Below are 20,893 nucleotides of genomic sequence, written 5' to 3' on the forward strand. Positions count from 1 at the left end.
AACAGCATGTCGCTGTAGGGGGAGACACACGGACCCTGTTGAGGAAACACACAGCGAACTGTGAGCGGTCCAAGAAGTGAAGAAGTGATGTGAACTGTGAGTAACAGGTTGCATGGGCACATGTTTTATGCTGGCTGAGGGTAGCTCACCAGATAGTAGTCAGGGCATGCTGATGTGTGTAGTCAGTGACCGGACGGTCTAGGACTTTGGTTTGTTCCTGAATTATGTTTTTTTTTTACCTGCAACCTGTCTAAATAAAGCTGGCAAGGTGCCAGGCTTGCATGAATAACCGTTGTCTGCGGGTTTATTGAGTGGAAACGTGTCCCGTGGCAGTATCCAAGGACTATCCCGAAGCCCCTATGTCCACCCCTATGCAATCCCTAATTTAGTCCTCAAATGCGCATGGCGCTCTCTCACTTCGGAGCCCTGTCGTATTTCAAGGAAACAGTTTAGGGCCACATATGGGGTATCTCTGTACTTGGGAGAAATTACACTACAAATTTTGGGGGTCTTTTTCTCCTTTTACCCCTTATGAAAAGGAAAAGTTGGGGTCTACACCAGCCTGTTAGTGTTAAAAAAAAATATTTTTTTACACTAACATGCTGGTGTTGCCCTTTACTTTTTATTTTCACAAGAGGTAAAAGGGAAAAAAAAAAACACTAAATTTGTAACGCAATTTCTCATGAGTACGGAAATACCCCATATGTGGGCGTAAAATGATCTGCGGGCGCATAACAAGGCTCAGGAGTGAGAGCGCACCATATACATTTGAAGCCTAAATTGGTGATTTGCACAGGGGTGGCTAATTTTACAGCGGTTCTGACATAAACGCAAAAAAACCGACATGTGACCCCATTTTGGAAACTACACCCCTCACAAAACGTAACAAGGGGTATAGTGAGCCTTAACACCCCACAGGTGTTTGACAAATTTTCGTTAAAGTTTGATGGGAAAATTAAAAAAAATAAAATTTTTCACTAAAATGCTGGTGTTACCCTAAATTTTTCATTTTCACAAGGGAAAATAGGAAAAAAGCCCCCCAAAATGTGTAGCCCCATTTCTTCTGAGTAAAAAAATACCCCAAATGTAGATGTGAAGTGCTCTGCGGGCAAACTACAATGCTCAGAAGAGAAGGAGCGCCATTGGGATTTTGAAGAGAAAATTTGTCCGGAATTGAAGGCCACGTGTGTTTACAAAGCCCCCATAACGCCAGAACAATGGACCCCCCCCAACATGTGACCCCATTTTGGAAACTACACCCCTCACGTAATGTAATAAGGGGTACAGTGAGCATTCACACCCCACAGGTGTCTGACAGATTTTTGGAACAGTGGTCCGTGAAAATGAAAAATTTTATTTTTAATTTGCTCAGCCCACTGTTCCAAAGATCTGTCAAATGCCAGTGGGGTGTAAATACTCACTGCACCCCTTATTAAATTCTGTGAGGGGTGTAGTTTCCAAAATGGGGTCACGTGTGGGGGGTCCACTGTTCTGGCACCAAGAGGAGCTTTGTAAACGCACATGGCCCCTGACTACCATTCCAAACAAATTCACTCTTCAAAAGCTCAATGGCGCTCCTCCTCTTCTGAGCATTGCAGTGCGACCGCAGGGCACTTGACGTCCACACATGGGGTATTTCCATACTCAGAAGAAATGGGGTTACAAATTTTGGGGGTAATTTTCTCCTATTACCCCTTGTAAAAATGAAAAATTTGGGGAAAAAACTGCATTTTAGTGATTTTTTTTTTTCCATTTACACATCCAACTTTAACAAAAAGTCGTGAAATACCTGTGAGGTGTTAAGGATCACTGTACCTCTTGTTACGTTCCTTGAGGGGTGTAATTTACAAAATAGTATGCCATGTGGGTATTTTTGCTGTGCTGGCACCATAGGGGCTTCCTAAATGCGACATGCCCCCAAAAAAACATTTCAGCAAAATTTGCTTTCCAAAAGCCAAATGTGATTCCTACTCTTCTGAGAATTGTACTTCGCCCGCAGAGCATTTTACGTCCTAACATGGGGTATTTCCATACTCAGAAGAGATGGGGTTACAAATTTTGGGGGGCATTTTCTCCCATTATCCTTTACAACAATTGTAAATTTGGAAACAAAAACTGCAGTTTAGTGAAAAATTATATTTTTTTCATATACACATCCGACTTTAACGAAAAGTCGTCAAACACCTGTGGGGTATTAAGGCTCCCTGGACCCCTTGTTACGTGCCTTGAGGGGTGTAGTTTCCAAAATGGTATGCCATGTGGGGGATTTCTGCTGTTCTGGCACCATAGGGGCTTCCTAAATGTGACATGCCCCCCAAAAACCATTTCAGAAAAACTCACTCTCCAAAATTCCACTGTCGCTCCTTCCCTTCTGAGCCCTCTACTGTGCCCGCCGAACAATTGACATACACATATGAGGTATTTCCTTACTCGAGAGAAATTGGGTTACAAATTTTGTGAGGATTTTTCTCCTATTACCCCTTGTAAAAATTCAAAAACTGGGTCTACAAGAAGATGCGAGTGTAAAAAATGAAGATTTTGAATTTTCTCCTTCACTTTGCTGCTATTCCTGTGAAACACCTAAAGGGTTAACACACTTACTGAATGTCATTTTGAATATTTTGAGGGGTGCAGTTTTTATAAACGGGTCATTTGTGGGGTATTTCTAATAAGAAGACCCTTCAAATCCACTTCAAACCTGAACTGGTCCATGAAAAATTCAGATTTTGAAAATTTTGTGAAAAATTGGAAAATTGCTGCTGAACTTTGAAGCCCTCTGATGTCTTCCAAAAGTAAAAACATGTCAACTTTATGATGCAAACATAAAGTAGACATATTGTATTTGTGAATCAATATATAATTTATTTGGAATGTTTATTTTCCTTACAAGCAGAGAGTTTCAAATTTAGAAAAATGCAAAATTTTCAATTTTTTCATCAAATTTTGGAATTTTTCACCAAGAAATGATGCAAGTATTGACAAAATGTTACCACTAACATAAAGTAGAATATGGCACGAAAAAAACTATATAGGAATCAGAATGTAAGGTAAAAGCATTCCAGAGTTATTAATGCTTAAAGTGAAAGTGGTCAGATGTGCAAAAAACGCTCTGGTCCTAAGGTGTAAAATGGCCTGGTCCCATAGGCGTGCACAGCCTATTGCATTAGGGTGTGCACCCTAAAGCACAAACTCACTCCACGCACGCGCGTGTGTGTGTGATAGATATATATATACACATATACATACATATACACACACACACTCCTGCTTGCATAGTGTAGGAGGATTGGATCCAGGGCCAGTTTTAGGCTTAGCGTGGTCCTGGGCAAAATCAGAAGTGGGGTCCCAAAAGTCGTAATAGTGCACTAATCAGATTAGCACATTTTTGGTCACTTCAAATACCATAAAAAATATCTAAAAATAAAAAATGGTACCGATAAAAACTACAAATCACAGCGCTAAAAATTACCCTCATACATCCCCATATACAGAAAAATAAAAGTGCTATAGGGATCAGAAGAGTACAATTTTATATTTTTGTATTCACATTAGGTTGGCAGCATAGTTCCCACACATTAGGTTGGCAGTATAAATCTCCCACATTAGGATGGAAATATATTTCCCCCACATTAGGTGCAGTATAGTTCACCCACATAAGGTTAGTAGTACAGTTCCCCCACATTAGGTGCAGTATAGTTCCCCCACATTAGGTTGGCAGTATAGTTCCCCCACATTAGGTGCAGTACAGTTCCCCCACATAAGGTTAGTAGTACAGTTCCCCCACATTAGGTGCAGTACAGTTCCCCCACATTAGGTGCAGTATAGTTCCCCCACATTAGGTTAGTAGTACAGTTCCCCCACATTAGGTGCAGTATAGTTCCCCCACATTAGGTTAGTAGTATAGTTCCCCCGCATTAGGTTGGCAGTATAGTTCCCCCACATTAGGTTAGTAGTACAGTTCCCCCACATTAGGTTAGTAGTACAGTTCCCCCACATTAGGTGCAGTACAGTTCCACCACATTAGGTGCAATATAGTTCCCCCACATTAGGTGCAGTACAGTTCCCCCACATTAGGTGCAGTACAGTTCCCCCACATTAGGTGCAGTACAGTTCCCCCACATTAGGTGCAGTACAGTTCCCCCACATTAGGTGCAGTACAGTTCCCCCACATTAGGTGCAGTACAGTTCCCCCACATTAGGTGCAGTACAGTTCCCCCACATTAGGTTGGCAGTATAGTTTGCCAACATTAGGTGCAGTACCGTTCCCCCACATTAGGTTGGCAGTATAGTTCCCCCACATTAGGTACAGTATAGTTCCCCCACATTAGGTGCAGTATAGTTCCCCCACATTAGGTGCAGTACAGTTCCCCCACATTAGGTGCAGTACAGTTCCCCCACATTAGTTGCAGTATAGTTCCTCCACATTGGGTGCAGTATAGTTATAATTGTAGGGAGGAAGACAAGTCTAGAATTTACCATGAGGCTTATGGGACTAATTCTACCCCTGATCTTATATTTTCCAAGGTGTTCAATGGGCGGAGCCAAAGGGTTGTCAAAATTAGGTTTTGCCTAGAGTGTCAAAAATCCATGAACCAGCCCTGACTAGACCTCCCACTTGTGTGTGTTTGCTGGTGTTTATAGGGATGCATTTGATGTGGATTTGAAAAAAAAATTGTAAGTTGAATGGTAAAACTCATGTTTTTCTTTACTTGGCAAACAGAAGAACGCTTTTACTATAAGATGGTGGCACAGAGGGGGGAATATTCCAAATAGAAATTTTTTTTTGCACCAGATTGGTTGAAAAAGTCTGCAGCTGACCCAAAACTAGTACTCCCAGCATGTTGCACCATAATCTAAATTGTACTCCTATATAGTGCAAGATGTGTGGAGTTGTAGTTTTGGTCATCATAGATTGTATCAGGGCATCCTGGGAATTGTAGTTGGTAACTGCACCTCCCAGCATTCCTTGAAGGAATGCAATGCTGGGATTTGAAGTTACCAACTACAATTCCCAGCATGCCCTGATACAATATTTGGTGACCAAAACTACAACTCCCATTATGTTGCACTATACTATAATATAGGTTATATGGTCCTACATGCTGGGGGGGAGCTGTAGTTTTGGGTCAGCTGCTGAGATATAGGCTGGAATCTGGATCAAGGAAATTTCTTGATCCAGATTCCAGCCTATATCTCTGCAACTGAACTGAAACTACAGCTCCCCCCAGCATGTAACACCATATAACCTATATTATAGTATAGTGCAACATAATGGGAGTTGTAGTTTTGGGTCAGCTGCAAAACATAAGCTGTATCAGGGCATGCTGGGCATTACAGATAGTAACTGCAACTCCCAGCATGCCCTGATACAATCTTGGTCTGCTCTGCAGCTGTCCCAAAATTAATGCATTGCTTCCCCAGGACTCAGGAGTATAGTGCAACATAATGGGAGTTGTAGTTTTGGGTCAGCTGCAAAACCATAGACTGTATCAGGGCAAACTGGGAGTTGCATGCTGGGAGTTGCAGTTAATACTAACTGTAATGCCCAGCATACCCTGATACTATCAGGGCATGCAGGGCGTTACAGTAGTAACTGCAAGTCCCACGATGCAACTCCCAGTATGCCCTGACCACACCACACATGCCCAGGCTCACAGATCAGGACTACATTCCCATCATGTATGATTGTGACTGTCTATTATATGAAGCCTACATATAATAGACAATCACACATGATGGGGATGTAGTCCTTAGCTGTGAGCCTACATATAATAGACAGTCACAATCATACATGATGGGGATGTAGTCCTGAGCTGTGAGCCTACATAATGTAGGCTCACAGTTCAGGACTACATCCCCATCATGTATGGCAGCAGGCCAGCAGCCACTCACCGGCACTTGCTGCTGCAGGCCTCTCTCTCCTTAGCCGCCCTCTCCAGCAGTCCAGATTCCAGAGCTGGGGGCCCGGGCTTCTCCTGTCCTTGCCCTGGCAGCGGGCCTCTCCTGTGCGGGCTCTCCAGACACAGTGCGCGCGTGTGTCATGACGTCATGTGCAGCCGTGCGCACTGACGTCTGACCCATCAGCCCCCGCGCTCTTAAAGCGGCCCCGGGCGGCATGTAAGGTCAGTCAGTGTAGGGATAATGTGTGTAGTAGCGGTTGCGGCGCTGAGCGGGGTAGTGGGGTGGTGGGGGGAGTGGTGTGTGGCTGGGGGGTCGGGCTGGTGATGTCGGCGATGTCCGGTGGGGCTGGCGTTTAGTAGTGAGAAAAAAAAAAAGTCCTGCAGAAGCGGGCCGCGGCTGCGGTGATTAGGGTGTGCCTGTGCACACCCGGCACACCCCGTGCGCAAGCCTATGCCTGGTCCTTAAGGGGTTAATGTACAATTAAGAAGAGGTTAGCTAAGAATATAGGGGAAAATACAGCCCAGTTTTAATTACACACATAAGGTAACACCACTGGTAAAATTCTACTATTCACTTACCAAGCTCCATATCACGGATTCCCATGTAACTTTCCAATAAGTCATCCACTTTGCGTGTCACCTCTTCCTCCCCATCACTTGGCTACAAAATCAAATATAAATCTACATTAGTTAGCCTGTTTATAGCTCTCATGTAGCTACATTTTGGTAGAGACAATACATTCTGATATTCTGTGTCCACTGTGCAAAAAACATGAACACTTTCTAATAACAGAGAGAGAGAACATTTCATACTCTGTAACTAAAGTTAATGGGAGGAATATATTAATGTCTGTGTAAATAAAGTTCTACCCCCTCCCCCCCCTTTAGCCTTGATGTACATCATGTTTACTTCTCCCACATTGTTCAAAGAGGTGCAAAGTAGCTAGATGTAGACAAGTGTAGTCCGGGCCGGTGTGGATTTGTGGTATAAGGTTTTGTTACAAAAAATGCGCATTTTCACAAAATTAGCATACAATTTATTCAAGACCACTGCACAAACCTTTCTAGAAAACCTTTTACCATATACTGCTTTTTAGAGATGAGCGAATCGAAGCTGACAAACCCAAATTCATTACGGATGAAATATTCGATTCGCAAGGAATGCGAATATCGCCGTGATTCTATCGTGCAAATCGATTCATTAAACTCCATTTACCAGGCTCCAGGACATCTAAAATGGTGGATCCACATGTCAGTACATGGGGCAAGGAACGCTGGGAAGGCAAGGCAGGAAGGGAAATAGGCGGGAAGACCCTGAATCACATGTAGGATGCAGCCTATCAGCAGCCAGTCACCCCTGTGATGTCAAAGCCCTATATATTTGGCAGCCAGTTTGCAGCTTGTCATATCATTCATTTCACTGCATAGAGATAGGACAGACATCACTGTGTGTGTGACACAGAATCGTTAATTTCTAACGATAATTTGTTTTCCCTTAGTCCTAACAGTAGCACAGATGGGGTATTCCACCCCCCGCGAACTGGTAGGACAGATGGAAGTTTTATTGAACCTAATTAAACAATCAGTAAGACACACCCACAACCCCCTGTATAAGTAAGAGGGTCATCCTCTGCCTCATTGTGTAGTAACAAGAAGAACTAAAGGTAAATAATAGAAGAAAATAACTTAACTAGGGAGGGAAAGTTGTGCTACTGTTAGGACTAAGGGAAAACAAATTATCGTTAGAAATTAACGATTCCCTTACGTCCTAACCAGTAGCACAGATGGGGAAATGGCAAGCAGAAACCCTATGAGGGAGGGCTCTCATGCCTGACGGCAGATAATACTGTCCGTCCAAATGAGGAAAAATCGGCCAATCTACTGTCAAGTCTGTAGTGGGTGATAAATGTGGAGAGTGAACTCCAGGAAGCAGCTTTGCATATATGTTCCAAGGGAACAAGACTCCTTTCCGCAAAGGAGGTAGATACAGACCTGGTGGAATGAGCTTTTACAAACTCAGGAGGCTCCTTACCTTGGGATACCATGGCAATACGAATGGCATCTTTTACCCATCTACTGATGGAGGGCTTTGAAGCTTTAAGACCTCTTTTGGGTCCTGAAAAGAGAATTAGCAGATTTTCATCCTTCCGAAACTCCAAAGATCTTCTTATATAGATCTGGAGACATCTCGAGATATCTAGGCAATGAAGAGAACTATCTTCATTGGAGGATGGAGGAGGAGAAAATACTGGCAGGGATATAACTTGATTTATATTTTGGAATGATGGAACCTTAGGTATAAAGGATGGCATGAATCTGAGTAACACTCGATCCGGCAAAAATTTAGTATATGGTTCAAGTGCCGAGAGCGCTTGAAGTTCCCCAATCCTTTTGGCTGAAGTGATTGCCAGTAAAAAAGTTATTTTAATGGTAACAAACTTCATGTCCACCTCCTCCAAGGGCTCAAAGGGGGGAGATGCTAACCCCTTGAGCACCATCGATAAGTCCCATGCTGGGACAGGTTGTATAATTGTAGGTTTTAACCTTGAGGATCCCCTCAAGAATATTTTGACTAGTGGGTCTTGAGACAATGGTTTATTGAGAAAGGCAGAGATGGCTGATACCTGCACTCTGAGTGTGGAAGGAGATAGATTCTTGTCTAATCCCTCCTGGAGAAAGTTGAGGATTGTGGCAACAGCTGGATTCTGTCCAGGTAGTTGTTTCTTGGAGCACCAAGACTGAAAAGTTGTCCAAATTCTTTTATAGGCTCTGTTAGTGGACTCCGCTCTGGAATGCGAGAGGGTATTCAAGACCGCACTAGAAAGCCCTTCTAGATGTGGAAGGGACTGGTCAACCTCCAGGCTGTCAGGTTGAACATTTGAAGATTTGAGCAGCTGTGAGTGTCCCCCGACACTAGTGCTTGCTCTGGGGGAAGCCTCCAGAATTGTCCCCGACTCATTTGCAAGAGTTGGGTAAACCAAGCTCTCTTGGGCCAAAATGGAATTATGGCTATGACAGAGGCTTGGTCCTGCCTGATTTTCATCAATACCCTTGGGATCAAGGAAATTGGAGGGAAGATGTAGGCCAGCCTGAACCTCCATGGGATTGAGAGAGCATCGATTGCTACTGGGTTGTCTTCCCTGTACAGGGAACAAAATCTCACCACTTTGGTGTTGAACCTTGTTGCCATAAGATCTATTTCTGGCATGCCCGACCTGAGTATTATTTGTTTGAACATCTCTGGATGGAGAGACCATTCTCCAGTTGAAAGTCCTCTGCTCAGGCGGTCGGCGATCACATTGAGAGATCCCCGAATGTGAACTGCCGACAGGTGGGTTAGGTTCCTCTCTGCCCAATCCAAGATCAGACCCACCTCTCTGAGGAGGCTTTGTGATCGAGTGCCTCCCTGCTTGTTGATGTACAATACAGCCGTCATGCTGTCGGATTGGATCTTTACTGCTTTCCCTTGAAGAAGAGAAGCAAAGTGGAGGAGTGCTAATCTGATGGCTCGAATCTCGAGGAGATTGGAGGTTAACCCTCTCTCCTGAGGAGACCAAGATCCCCGCACTAACAGATCCAAGAGATGCGCTCCCCAACCTACAAGGGACGCGTCGGTAGTAAGTATGATCCAAGGGGGTTGGATCATTGACTTGCCGTCCTCGAGGTGAGACCACCATCTGAGAGAGGACCTGACTCGATAAGACAGGGAGTGGCACTTGTTTAGGCCCGAGGGCCTGAGATTCCAAGTGGCAAGCACCTCTGATTGAAGAGGGCGTAGATGCCAAAGAGCCCAAGGAACCGCATCCACGGTAGCGGACATAAGTCCCAACATCCGCATGAGAGTGCGAATGGAAACTCTCCGGGGTACAGAGAGAAAAAGGGCCGATTCCTGCACCCGAGATTTCCTCTCGGGAGAGAGGTAGAATGTCATGGAGATTGAGTCGACTATGAAGCCGAGAAACCTCACTGAGGTAGTTGGGAGAAAATTGGATTTGGCCCAATTGACTATCCACCCTAACTGGTGAAGGAAGGATACTGCTAGTTGCAGATGTTGGGACAGGATCGCAGAAGAAGGAGCTCTGAGGAGCCAATCGTCTAGGTAGGGAATGATGCTGAGCCCCTGGAGCCTTAGAGCAGCGACTACCGCTACCACCACTTTGGTAAATGTGTGTGGGGCCGAAGAAATTCCAAACGGGAGGGCTACAAACTGGAGGTGTTTTAGAACTCCCCCTACCTGAACTGCGATCCTTAGATACTTTCTGGATACCGGATGAATAGGAATATGAAGGTAAGCATCCTTTAGATCCAGAGTAGCCAGGTAATCCCCTGGCGAGATGAGGTTGACCACAGATTGAATAGTTTCCATACGAAAGCGTTTGTGCTTCACATACTGATTGAGATATCTCAGATCTATAATCATCCGCCAGTCTCCTGTTACCTTGGGAACTAGGAAGACTGGAGAATAAATTCCTGACCCCCGCTCTGAAAGAGGAACTTCCTCTAAGGCATTCTTCTGGATGTATTCCAGAATGTAGGTTTCTAGCGCCCCCTGTTTGATTGGTGAAAAAACTCTTGTCTCCACATAATTGGATGGGGGAATTAATTCGAGGTCTATCGAATAACCATCCGAGATTAATCTCAGGACCCAAGGATCCTGAATGTGGAGGGACCAGGCGCTTGAAAAGTGGTGAAGACGACCACCAACTGGAATCTGGGGGGCAGGATGGGAAACTGGAAAGGTCACCTCGGCAAGGAACCCAGAGCTTCGTAGAAGCCCGCAGTCAGAGCTTTCTGTTGTCTTTGGAGCCACGGGAGCGTTTTCCGCCCCGGCGTTGATTACCCCATTCTCTCTGAGGCTTAGGCTGGGGGGCTGATCCGCCCCCAGAACGCCGGCCTCGACCACGAAAGGAGGAATAAGGAAGGGACTTGCCTTTCTTGTCAGAAAGTCCCTCCATAATGCGGTCCAGCTCAGCTCCGAAAAGAATGCCGGGTTCGTAAGGCATAGCACATAAGGTGTTCTTGGAAGAGTTGTCAACCTTCCAAGGTTTTAACCATAGAGGACGTCGTCCAGCGGAAGCCAGGGCCATAGACTTGGAGGCCAATTTAAGATGCTGGGTGGAAGCATCGCACAAAAAATCAACGGCCAGATTGGACGTCTTGAAGGATGAAAGAATTTCATCTCTAGGAACCCCCTGGTCCAAATCCGACTGGATGTTAGAAAGACGGGTCTTCAAAAAGTTTGCTACCTCAGAGCAAGCTATCGCCACTGATGCAGACGCAGAAGCAGTGGAGTAGGAGCGCCTCATGGCACAGTCAGCCTTCCGATCCATTGGATCCTGCAAGGAAGACCCATCCTCGGCAGGGACCACTGTCCTCTTGGACAGTTTGGCAACTGCCATGTCAACCTTAGGGACAGGGCCCCAGGAAGAAAGCTGAGATTCCTGTATAGGAAACATGGTCTTAAATCTTTTAGTTAAGACCGGACCCTTTTCTGTTTTTTTCCATTCCGTTCTAAGCATGGACAGAAGGGTATCATCCACTTTAAAGACCCTAGGTCCCTTAGAGGCGGAGGTAGAGGCTTCCCCGGGATCAACATCCTGGTCCCCCGACCGGATGGATCTCAGAAGACGCTGGGTCTTTTCCAGCGGAAAAAAATAAGATGCAGTGACCTCCTCATCCGAAGAGGAGGACTTGGAATCTTCTCTCTCCTGATCCACAGACATCTCCATTCTGGGAGGTGAAGAAGGTCTGGCGCGTTTCTGAGAGACAACGTGTTTCAGCTCCTCAATAGAGGCTTGCATAGCCGACATGCTAGAGGAGACCCACACATACATATCCTGGACTGTAGGTTCAGTCTGATGGGAAGGTAGAGACTTAGCCCTACAAGGAGGGCACCTGGAAAATTCATAATTATCCTCCAGGGGAGTATTGCAGTCATGGCAAGAGAGGTGCTTGCGCTTGGCGGATCTTTTTGCCAAGCCTTCACGATCCCCTGAGCCCTCGGTCGACATATCTAGGTAAATATGAGAGGAGGATTAGATAATGTAGCGGCAAGAAAAAATTGCGGCTAGCTAAAATATAATAAAAATACCCAAAGTTCTCAGCAAGAGACCAGGTAAGATAGAGAGATAAGGAAACAGTAGTATCCGCAAGGATGCACTACTAGACTCAAAAAGACAGGACTGTGGAAGTACCAACAGCTCTGCGCTCTAGGAGGCTGAATGGCAGCCTAGGGGGAGATTAAATATCCTCCTGACTGGCGCCAAAACAAGACTCCGCCCACAAGGCGGAGTTGCAGAAAAAAGAAATCCTGTCTTACAAAAAACAGGAGGAAAAGGAACCCTATCTGTTAGAGGGTTATAGAAGAGGCTCCTCGCTCGGTTTCGCCGCATTATTGGCAAAAACGGCGCAAAAAACCGAGCCGGGAGCGAAAGAGAGAAACAGGAAGTGACGTCAGACGCCGCTGACGCACTTCCGGCCGGGGCCGCAATTGGAGTCGCGGCTCCGAGGATAGAAGCAGATGGGCGCAAACTAAGCCCAGAACTGCAAGTAAGAAACCCCCCCCCCCCCCCCCCTCCAACAGGAGTAAGGGGGTCACCATCTGTCCCACTGTCCGGGAGGACAGAAAAAAACACAATGAGGCAGAGGATGACCCTCTTACTTATACAGGGGGTTGTGGGTGTGTCTTACTGATTGTTTAATTAGGTTCAATAAAACTTCCATCTGTCCTACCAGTTCGCGGGGGGTGGAATACCCCATCTGTGCTACTGGTTAGGACGTAAGGGAAAAGCTCATTCCAGCAGTGTTTCACATCCTAGTCACATCAGCATTCTGGTGGACAGAAAGCAGTGTTTTTTTTTTCACTGAAAAGTATTTTTACTGCAGCCATTAACCTCCCAGTTACTTTCTTCGGCATAGTATTACAGAGAGGGGCACATAGCTGTGTGTTGCCACATATATTTCAACAAGCTGCCTCAACTTCATAAACCTTAGCAGAAAAGGCAGGAATTATTTATATGCGCAATTCTGTGTCTTTGTTCCACAACAAATCATATGCTGGTTATACTAGTCTGTAGATGTTATAATAACCAGCAGTCCATTCCTAATAGTCTGTGACAGAGTGCAATTTTGTGTTTAGTACACAGCTTTTTGTGCTGCAGCACTGTTGTGTACTGCTGGTGTTGTGCAAAAATAAGTTTTTTTTTAAGTGTACTGTACCGCATTTTTCTGCCCTCATAAGTGCATACCACATATGTACTTCTAAGTAGCGTACTATTTTGTACCTGTTAATCTGTCAAGGGCCTAGATACTGTGAAAGGACAGGCAAAAAGTACTCACCGGCTGGTGTTGTACTCAGATACTTTTTTAATTGTACTGTAGCGCATTTTTCTGCCCTCATAAGTGCATACCACATACCTACATGTAAGTAGTTTATAAATTTGGACCTGTTAATCTGCCAGGGCCTACATACTGTGAAAGGACAGCCAAAAGTAATCAACGGCTGGTGTTTTACTCAAATAATTTTTGAAGCGTACAGTAGCGCATTTTTCTGCCCTCATAAGTGCATACCACATACCTTCATCTAAGTAGTGTATTATTTTAAACCTGTTAATCTGTCAGGGGCCTAGATACTGTGAAAAACCAGGAAAATGTACTCACCGGCTTGTGTTTTTACTCAGATACTTTTTTTAAGTGTACTGTAGCGCATTTTTTTTCCCTCATAAGTGCATACCACATACGTACATCTAAGTAGTGTACTATTTTGTACCTGTTAATCTGTCAAGGGCCTACATACTGTGAAAGGACAGCTAAAAGTAATCACCGGCTGGTGTTTTACTCTAATATGTTTATTAAGCGTACTGTAGCGCATTTTTCTGCCCTGATAAGAGCATACCACATGCCTACATCTAAGCAGTGTACTATTTTAAACCTGTTAATCTGTCAAGGGCCTAGATACTGTGAAAGTCCAGGCAAAAGTACTCACCGGCTGGTGTTGTACTCAGATACTTTTTTAAGTGTACTGTAGCGCATTTTTCTGCCCTCATAAGTGCATACCATATATCTACATCTAAGTAGTGTACTGTTTTGTACCTGGTAATCTGTCAAGGGCCTAGATACTGTGAAAGGACAGTCAAAAGTGCACACCTGCTGCTGTTCTAGACAAATACTGTTTTAGCGTAGTGAAACGTATTGTACTCCCCTCATATACGCACTAAGTATGTAGGGCAGAGAAGTGCCAGGACGTGCACAGAGGAGTGGCAGAGGCTTGAATTCATCAGGCAGAGGTTGCAGCAGACTAGAAGCGAGTGGCAGCAGGAGTCACAGCGAGAGGCCTGAGCTCCCGGTATCAGCTAGCGGTCGTGTCTCGACCAGCAACCCATCTGCCGTCATCGATTGGTTAACACGGTCATCCACTTCATCACAAGTGACATCTGACACCCCCAGTCAACAGTCGGTGGGTTCCTCAGACACAACCAGATGGCATAGCCCGGGAGCAGTCCCTGTCCTCCCATTGCCTCTGTCCTATGCTGTTCCCTCACCTAAAGAAGTATCTTGTGCTGTGGGTTCAGCTCCACTAGAGGACGATCTAATAGAGGACAGTCAGCAGCTACTGCCCAGCCAAGAAGTGGAGACATCTGCTTCTTCCCCAGCTAGGCGGCCAAGTAGTGATGAGAAGAGTGACGTGAGAGGCGGTGTTGCCAGGGTTCAGGATCCTGAAGCAGACACTGTTGGGGAACCTGAGGAGGACATCAGTGACGTGCAGACACTCGATGATGAAAAAATGATAAAGCCAATCGCAATTGGAAGCCGGGGGCAGAAGGGGCTTCATCATCATCAGGAAAAGAGAGTTGCAGGTGGCCCGTGAGGCAGCAGCTGAGCCAGCAAGGTGGTAGCATGGTTGGCAGTCAGCATGGTGGCAGAATTGAAATTCTGAAGCCAAACCTGCCCGGGGGAGACCACCTGCTTCGTGGCAGCCTACCTTCCCGGGAGGTAGTGGAACAGGGGTTCCTGTAGATGGGGGAAGTCAATTAGTGCACACTGTTGGTGGGAAAATCAGCTACTCGTGGTGTAGCAGTTTTTCATCAAGCATCCGGAGGATGTTCACATAGCCACATGCAAGATATGTCGGCAGAAGGTGAAGCGTGGCCAGGGTCCCAATGTTGGCACCACGGCCCTGCGTCAACATATGCTTCGTCACCATGAAGTGGCCTGGGAGAACCGTAGCTCCGATGTAGTGGTCCAGCCGGCTGCATCACCCAGTGGCATGCCACTCCCTCTTTCAGCCAGCCAAGGCTCCACCACCTCAGCTGAAGGGAGCTTTATGTCATACCCTCCTTCTGTCACTCCAGATGCTCCTGCTCCTCCTACTTTTAGTCAGCTATTCCGACAACAATCTATCGGCGGAGCCATGTCCAAGAGACAACAGTTTGAGCCCACTCATCCAATGGCGCAGAAGCTGAATGTGCTCCTGTCCAAGTTTCTGGTGCTGCAGTCCTTCCCTTTTCAAATGTTGCACCTTTCAGAGAACTGATGGATGGCATGTGCTGAACCGAGGTGGAGAGTACCAAGCCGTCATTTCTTTGCGAAGAAGGCAGTACCAGCCCTGCACAATTTTGTGGAAGAGAAGGTGGGCCAGTCTTTGAGCCTGTCAGTGTGTACCAAAGTGCACAGCAGCACCAACATCTGGAGCTGTAACTATGGTCAGGGACAATACATGTCCTTTACGGCTCACTGGGTGAATGTGGTTGCTGCACATCCACAACACCAACTTGGACAGGTCATGCCACTTCCTCCTCCATGCTCTCAGGCCATTGGTCCTGTGACAGTTTGCGACTCCGCCTCCTCATCCTTCACCGTGTCCTCAGCCTCCTCTGCCCAGACAAGTCTCAGTGGTCCTTCGGCATACCATTTGTGCAGGGCATGGCGGTGTCATGCTGTTCTTCACATAATTTGCCTTGGCAAACGGAGTCACACAGGTGAGGAACTGCTAAAAGTCATTCGTAAAGAGATCGGAGCATGGCTTACTCCATGAAAACTAGAAATGGGAACCACGGTGACTGACAACTGGAAGAACATCTTGCATGCGCTACGACTGGGAAGACTGAGCCATGCGCCCTGCATGGCACACTTGTTTAATCTGGTTGTGAAGCAGTTTATGAAGTGTTCCTCCCATTTGCAAAACAACCTAACAATGGGAAGGAAACTTTGCATGCACTTCAGCCACTCACACACCGCAAAGCATACCCTCCTTGAGCTGCAGCGTCAGATCGGTATCCCCCAACATAGTCTGATTTGTGATGTTGCCACACATTGGAATTCCACCCTCCATATGTTGGACTGACTATACGAACAGAGAAAAGCCATCACCAATTTCTTGATGATCCAAGCGGATAGGGGAACTCCGCTGTGTAACTTTAATGTGAACCAGTGGCAGCTCTTACGTGACACCTGCCGTTTGCTCAGGCTCTTTGAGGAAGCCAAATTATTAGTAAGTCGCCGGATTACGGGATGAACGACGTCGTTCCACTGCTTCATTTCTTAGAGCATGTGTTGGAAACGATGGCTGGTCAGGGCACTGGAAACGTGGTGCCTACATCTCTCGGCCACATGAGCCCTGTAGGGGCTGAACTGTAGGAGGAGGAGCAGTGGGAGGGGTCCCTCCGAGCCACTTGCACAAATGGCACAATGCATGCTTTCTGGCTTGCGTAGTGTCAGCAGAATTGTCACCATTCGGCAGCGGGATGACTTCTGGATATCCACCTTATTGGACCCTCGCTACACTCACTGAGTGGAAGGACAAAGTGACCAACTACAGAGGCATCCTATGTAGTCAGTTGGCCTATCTGTGCCATCGTCCATCCTCTCACAGGTCTGATTCGGGGGCCCACTGCGCTCACCTTCCACTGCTACGACTGCTGGGGAGGGGTGGGGTGGCAGGAACAGCACCAGCTCCATCAGCACCAACCAGAGTCAACAGTCTTTTTAATTTTTTTTTCGTTTTTTTTTTTTTGGGGGGGGGGGGGGAGGCATTTTCTCCTATAACCCCTTGTAAAAATTGTAAATTTGGGGAAAAAACTACATTTTTGTGGAATTTTTTTTCAAATACTCCTCCCACTTTAACAAAGTCTGAAAACTCGTCAAACACCTGTAGGGTGTTAAGTCATTTCAGCAAAATTTGCTTTCCACAATCCCATTGTCGCTCCTTCCTTTCAGAGTCCTCTAGTGCACCCACAGAGCACTTTACATCCACATATGAGGTATTTCCTTACTCGAGAGAAATTGGGTTACAAATATTGGGGGGCTTTTCTGCTTTTACCCCTTGGGTCTACAAGAACATGTTAGTGTAAAATTTGAAGATTTTGAATTTTCTCCTTCACTTTTCTGCTATTCCTGTGAAACACCTAATGGGTTAACAAACTTTCTGAATATCATTTTGAATACTTTGAGGGGTGTAGTTATTATAATGGGGTCATTCATGGGTATTTCTTACAGAAAGGTCACTCAAATCCACTTCAAACTGAACTGGTCACTGAAAAATTCTGATTTTGAAATTTACGTGAAAAACTGGAAAATTGCTGCTAAATTTTGAAGCCCTTTAATGTCTTCAAAAAGTAAAAAATGTCAACTTTATGATGCCAACATAAAGTAGACATATTGTGTATGTGAATCAATATATCATTTATTTGGTATTTAAATATTTATTACAAACAGAGAATTTCAAAGTTAAAAAAATTCAACATTTTCAAATTTTTCATGCAATTTTGAAAATTTTCACCAAGAAATGATAAAACTATTGCCAAAAATTTACCACTACCATAAAGTAGAATATGTCGTGAAAAAAACATTCTTGGAATCAAATTCATAAGTTAAAGCATCCAAGAGTTACTAATGCTTAAAGGGACAGAGGTCAGATTTGCAAAAAAACAGCTGCGTCCTTAAGGTCAAAATGTTAAGGGTTAACCCCTTAAGGACGGACCCATTTTTTACCTCAATGACTCTTCTTTTTAAATTTCACATGTATCTCTTTAAATGGTAATAACTTTAGAACGCTTTTTCTGAGCAGAGCGATTCTGAGATTGTTTTTTCGTGACATATTGTACTTTATATAAGTGGTGCATTTTTGTTGACACATGCAGTATTTTTTGTGAAAAACCTAAAAATATTGTGAAAAACTGGAAAATTTCTGGCGTTTCTTTTTCTTTTTATGGTGTACACTCTGCGGTAAAAGTGATGCTATATTTATTCTGTGGGTCGGTACAATTATGGCGATACCCATTTTATATAGCTTTCTATGTTCTTTTTCCTTTTCTGAGCAAAATTCTTTTTCTGCCATTCATTTTTCACCAGCCGTAACTTTTTTATTTTTCGTCCTACGCCATTGAGTAAGGGCTTATTTTTTGCACGACGAGCTCTACTTTTATTGGTATCATTTTTGCAATATGTGCTACCTTTTGATCTTTTTTATTCCGCTATTTGTACCAAAATTGGCGAATTTTGCGCTTTTTTTAATGTTTTTTACGGTGTTCACTGTGTGGGATAATTTACATTATAGTTTTATAGTACACGTCATTGCAGATGTGGCAATACCTATTATGTATATGATTTGTGAATTTGATATTTTTTTTCGTGATAATAAAGGGCTTTTATTGGGAAAGGGGCATTTTTTCAAAAAAAATTTACACTTCATACTTTTATTGAAGATTATTATTATTTTTTTTTTTTTTTACACTTTTTACAGGTTATACTATGCTGCTATACATTTGTACTGCAGCACAGTATGACCTGATGAGCTGCACATACTACAGCCTGTGTGATCCAGCCTCTGGTTGAATCTCACAGGCTTCCGTAGCAGGCATACAGGAGGTCATGATCTGACCTCCTGCTGCCATAGCAACCAACAGTGACCCGTGATCGTATCGCAGCACCGCCATTGGAGAACAAGGGGAGAGCGCTCCCCCTGGCAACACCATAGATGCCGTGATCAGGATTGATCACGGCATCTAGGGGGTTAATGCTGCTGGGACCGGCGCGATTGCGGCTCCGGCAGCTGCAGTGGGACTCCTGCTATGATTAACAGCCGGGTGCTGTCGCCAATCTCCTGCAGTGCCGGAGATCGCTAGGACGTATGCATACGTCCAAATGCACGAACATGTCGGATGATTGGACATATGCATACGTCCTATAGCGGGAAGGGGTTAAAGGGGTACTCCACCCCTAGACATCTTATCCCCTATCCAAAGGGAACCCCCACAATCTCTCCAGCAGCACCTGTCACGCCCACTCCCATAGACTTTCATTGAGGGGCCGGGGCCGTGACATCACAATACTCCGGCCCCTGTATTGCCCCTCATCAGGCACAGAGCAAAGTTTGCTCCGTGCAGCTCCGGGCTGCTGCTGGAGAGATCGTGGGGGTTCCCAGTGGCGGGACCCCCGCGATCAAGCATCTTATCCCCTATCCTTTGGATAGGGGATGAGATGTCTAGGGGCGGAGTACCCCTTTAAGGTTTAAACATTAATGTCTGTGTGTTGGGTTATTTTGAGGGGTCAGCAGCATTAAACACTGTTATACAGGCTGTGCACTTTCTACCTTACATTGTAGCAGAGTGTCATTTCTTCAGTGTTGTCACATAAAAAGATATAATAAAATATTTACACATATGTGAGAGGTGTATTAACTTTTGTGAGATACTGTATATATCTACATAACATCATAACCTGCCAAATGTAACATGCCAGGAAATTTTTTCCAACAAAAGGAGGGAAGTAACATGAGAATAGGTGGCATCACCAGACATATACCATTGCCAATATTGTATAGTATATAATGGTAAATAAGGGCTGGTTGATAGATAGTAAAACATAGATTAATCTATTCTACCATAAAAATCCCCAAAATGTGTTACAGTGGAAAACAAAGTCTTTTATTCTTTACAAAAGCTGTTGGACTTAGGCCTTGGAGTGTAACCTCATGTATATTTTTTTATTCTACCTCCATTCTATACTATAGAACATCACAATTCTAGACACAGTTTACTTACCAGTTCTTCCAAAGTAGCCATGCCTGTATTTCTGAGACGAAGAGTTTCTTTTCCACTGGATATTTTTCCTTCACTAGCACATTTATTGGGTCTGCCTCTTTGTCCAATCATATCTAGGAGAAATAACCACCTTTTTAAACAGTTTGAAATAACAGAACTTTTCAAAACATTATTATATTCCATTTTGATTTATTATATCTCAGTTTTAAAGTAACTGGTGCTTTATTTTGGGCTTTCTTCACATCACATATTTCACATGCAGTTGTCGCACATATTATATATCAGTATACGTTTTTTTTTCGTTTTTTTTACAATAGAAATCAAAGGCAATAAGATGCAAAAGTGGAAAATTGCCGCAGAATTTTGAAGCCCTCTGATGTCTTCCAAAAGTAAAAACATGTCAACTTTAAGTAGACATATTGGGGGGATATTTATCAAAGCTGTCTATGTCCCGCATCAATATAGACCAAACTACAGAGGGTTAATCTGGTCTATTGTGCACCTAATTTATCAAATGGCGCACAGCTCTTGATAAATTCTGCGCAGACTGCATGATCTATGCTTTAGTCTATATTTAAACCTGCTCCAACATGGTCTGACATCTCAGCGTACTTTCAGCCTATGCGACTTGTCGCTGAAAAGTCGCACTTGATAAATTCAGCACCAATGCATTTTCCAATGCATTTCAGTCTCAAATAGACTTGCATGCATCATGTTCTAAAAATCCTCTACAGCAAAAGTCGCAGAAAAGTCGCACATATTTAGACTGCGACTTTCTGTGCGACAAATTTGGACAAGAAAAACCAGTCTAAATCCTTTGATAAATCTCCCCCATTGTATATGTGAATCAATATATAATTTATTTGGAATGTCTATTTTCCTTACAAGCAGAGAGCTTCAAAGTTAGAAAAATGCTACATTTTCAATTTTTTCAGCAAATTTTGGAATTTTTCA

At 44.5% G+C, this 20,893-nt stretch overlaps 1 protein-coding gene across 1 annotated transcript in view; it reads right to left on the reverse strand.

The window, feature by feature from the left end:
- Positions 1 to 20,893, reverse strand: part of GIPC3 (GIPC PDZ domain containing family member 3) — a 186,479-nt gene that overhangs the window by 98,340 nt on the left and 67,246 nt on the right. Inside the window, exons 4-5 of the mRNA XM_056571276.1 lie at positions 19,940 to 20,052; positions 6,480 to 6,561 (exon numbers count right to left, since the gene is read on the reverse strand). Of these exons, the coding sequence (XP_056427251.1) occupies positions 6,480 to 6,561; positions 19,940 to 20,052 (195 nt within the window). The remainder of the gene's footprint in view (positions 1 to 6,479; positions 6,562 to 19,939; positions 20,053 to 20,893) is intronic.

This window comes from Hyla sarda, chromosome 1, assembly GCF_029499605.1.
Source record: "Hyla sarda isolate aHylSar1 chromosome 1, aHylSar1.hap1, whole genome shotgun sequence".
NCBI lineage: Eukaryota > Metazoa > Chordata > Amphibia > Anura > Hylidae > Hyla > Hyla sarda.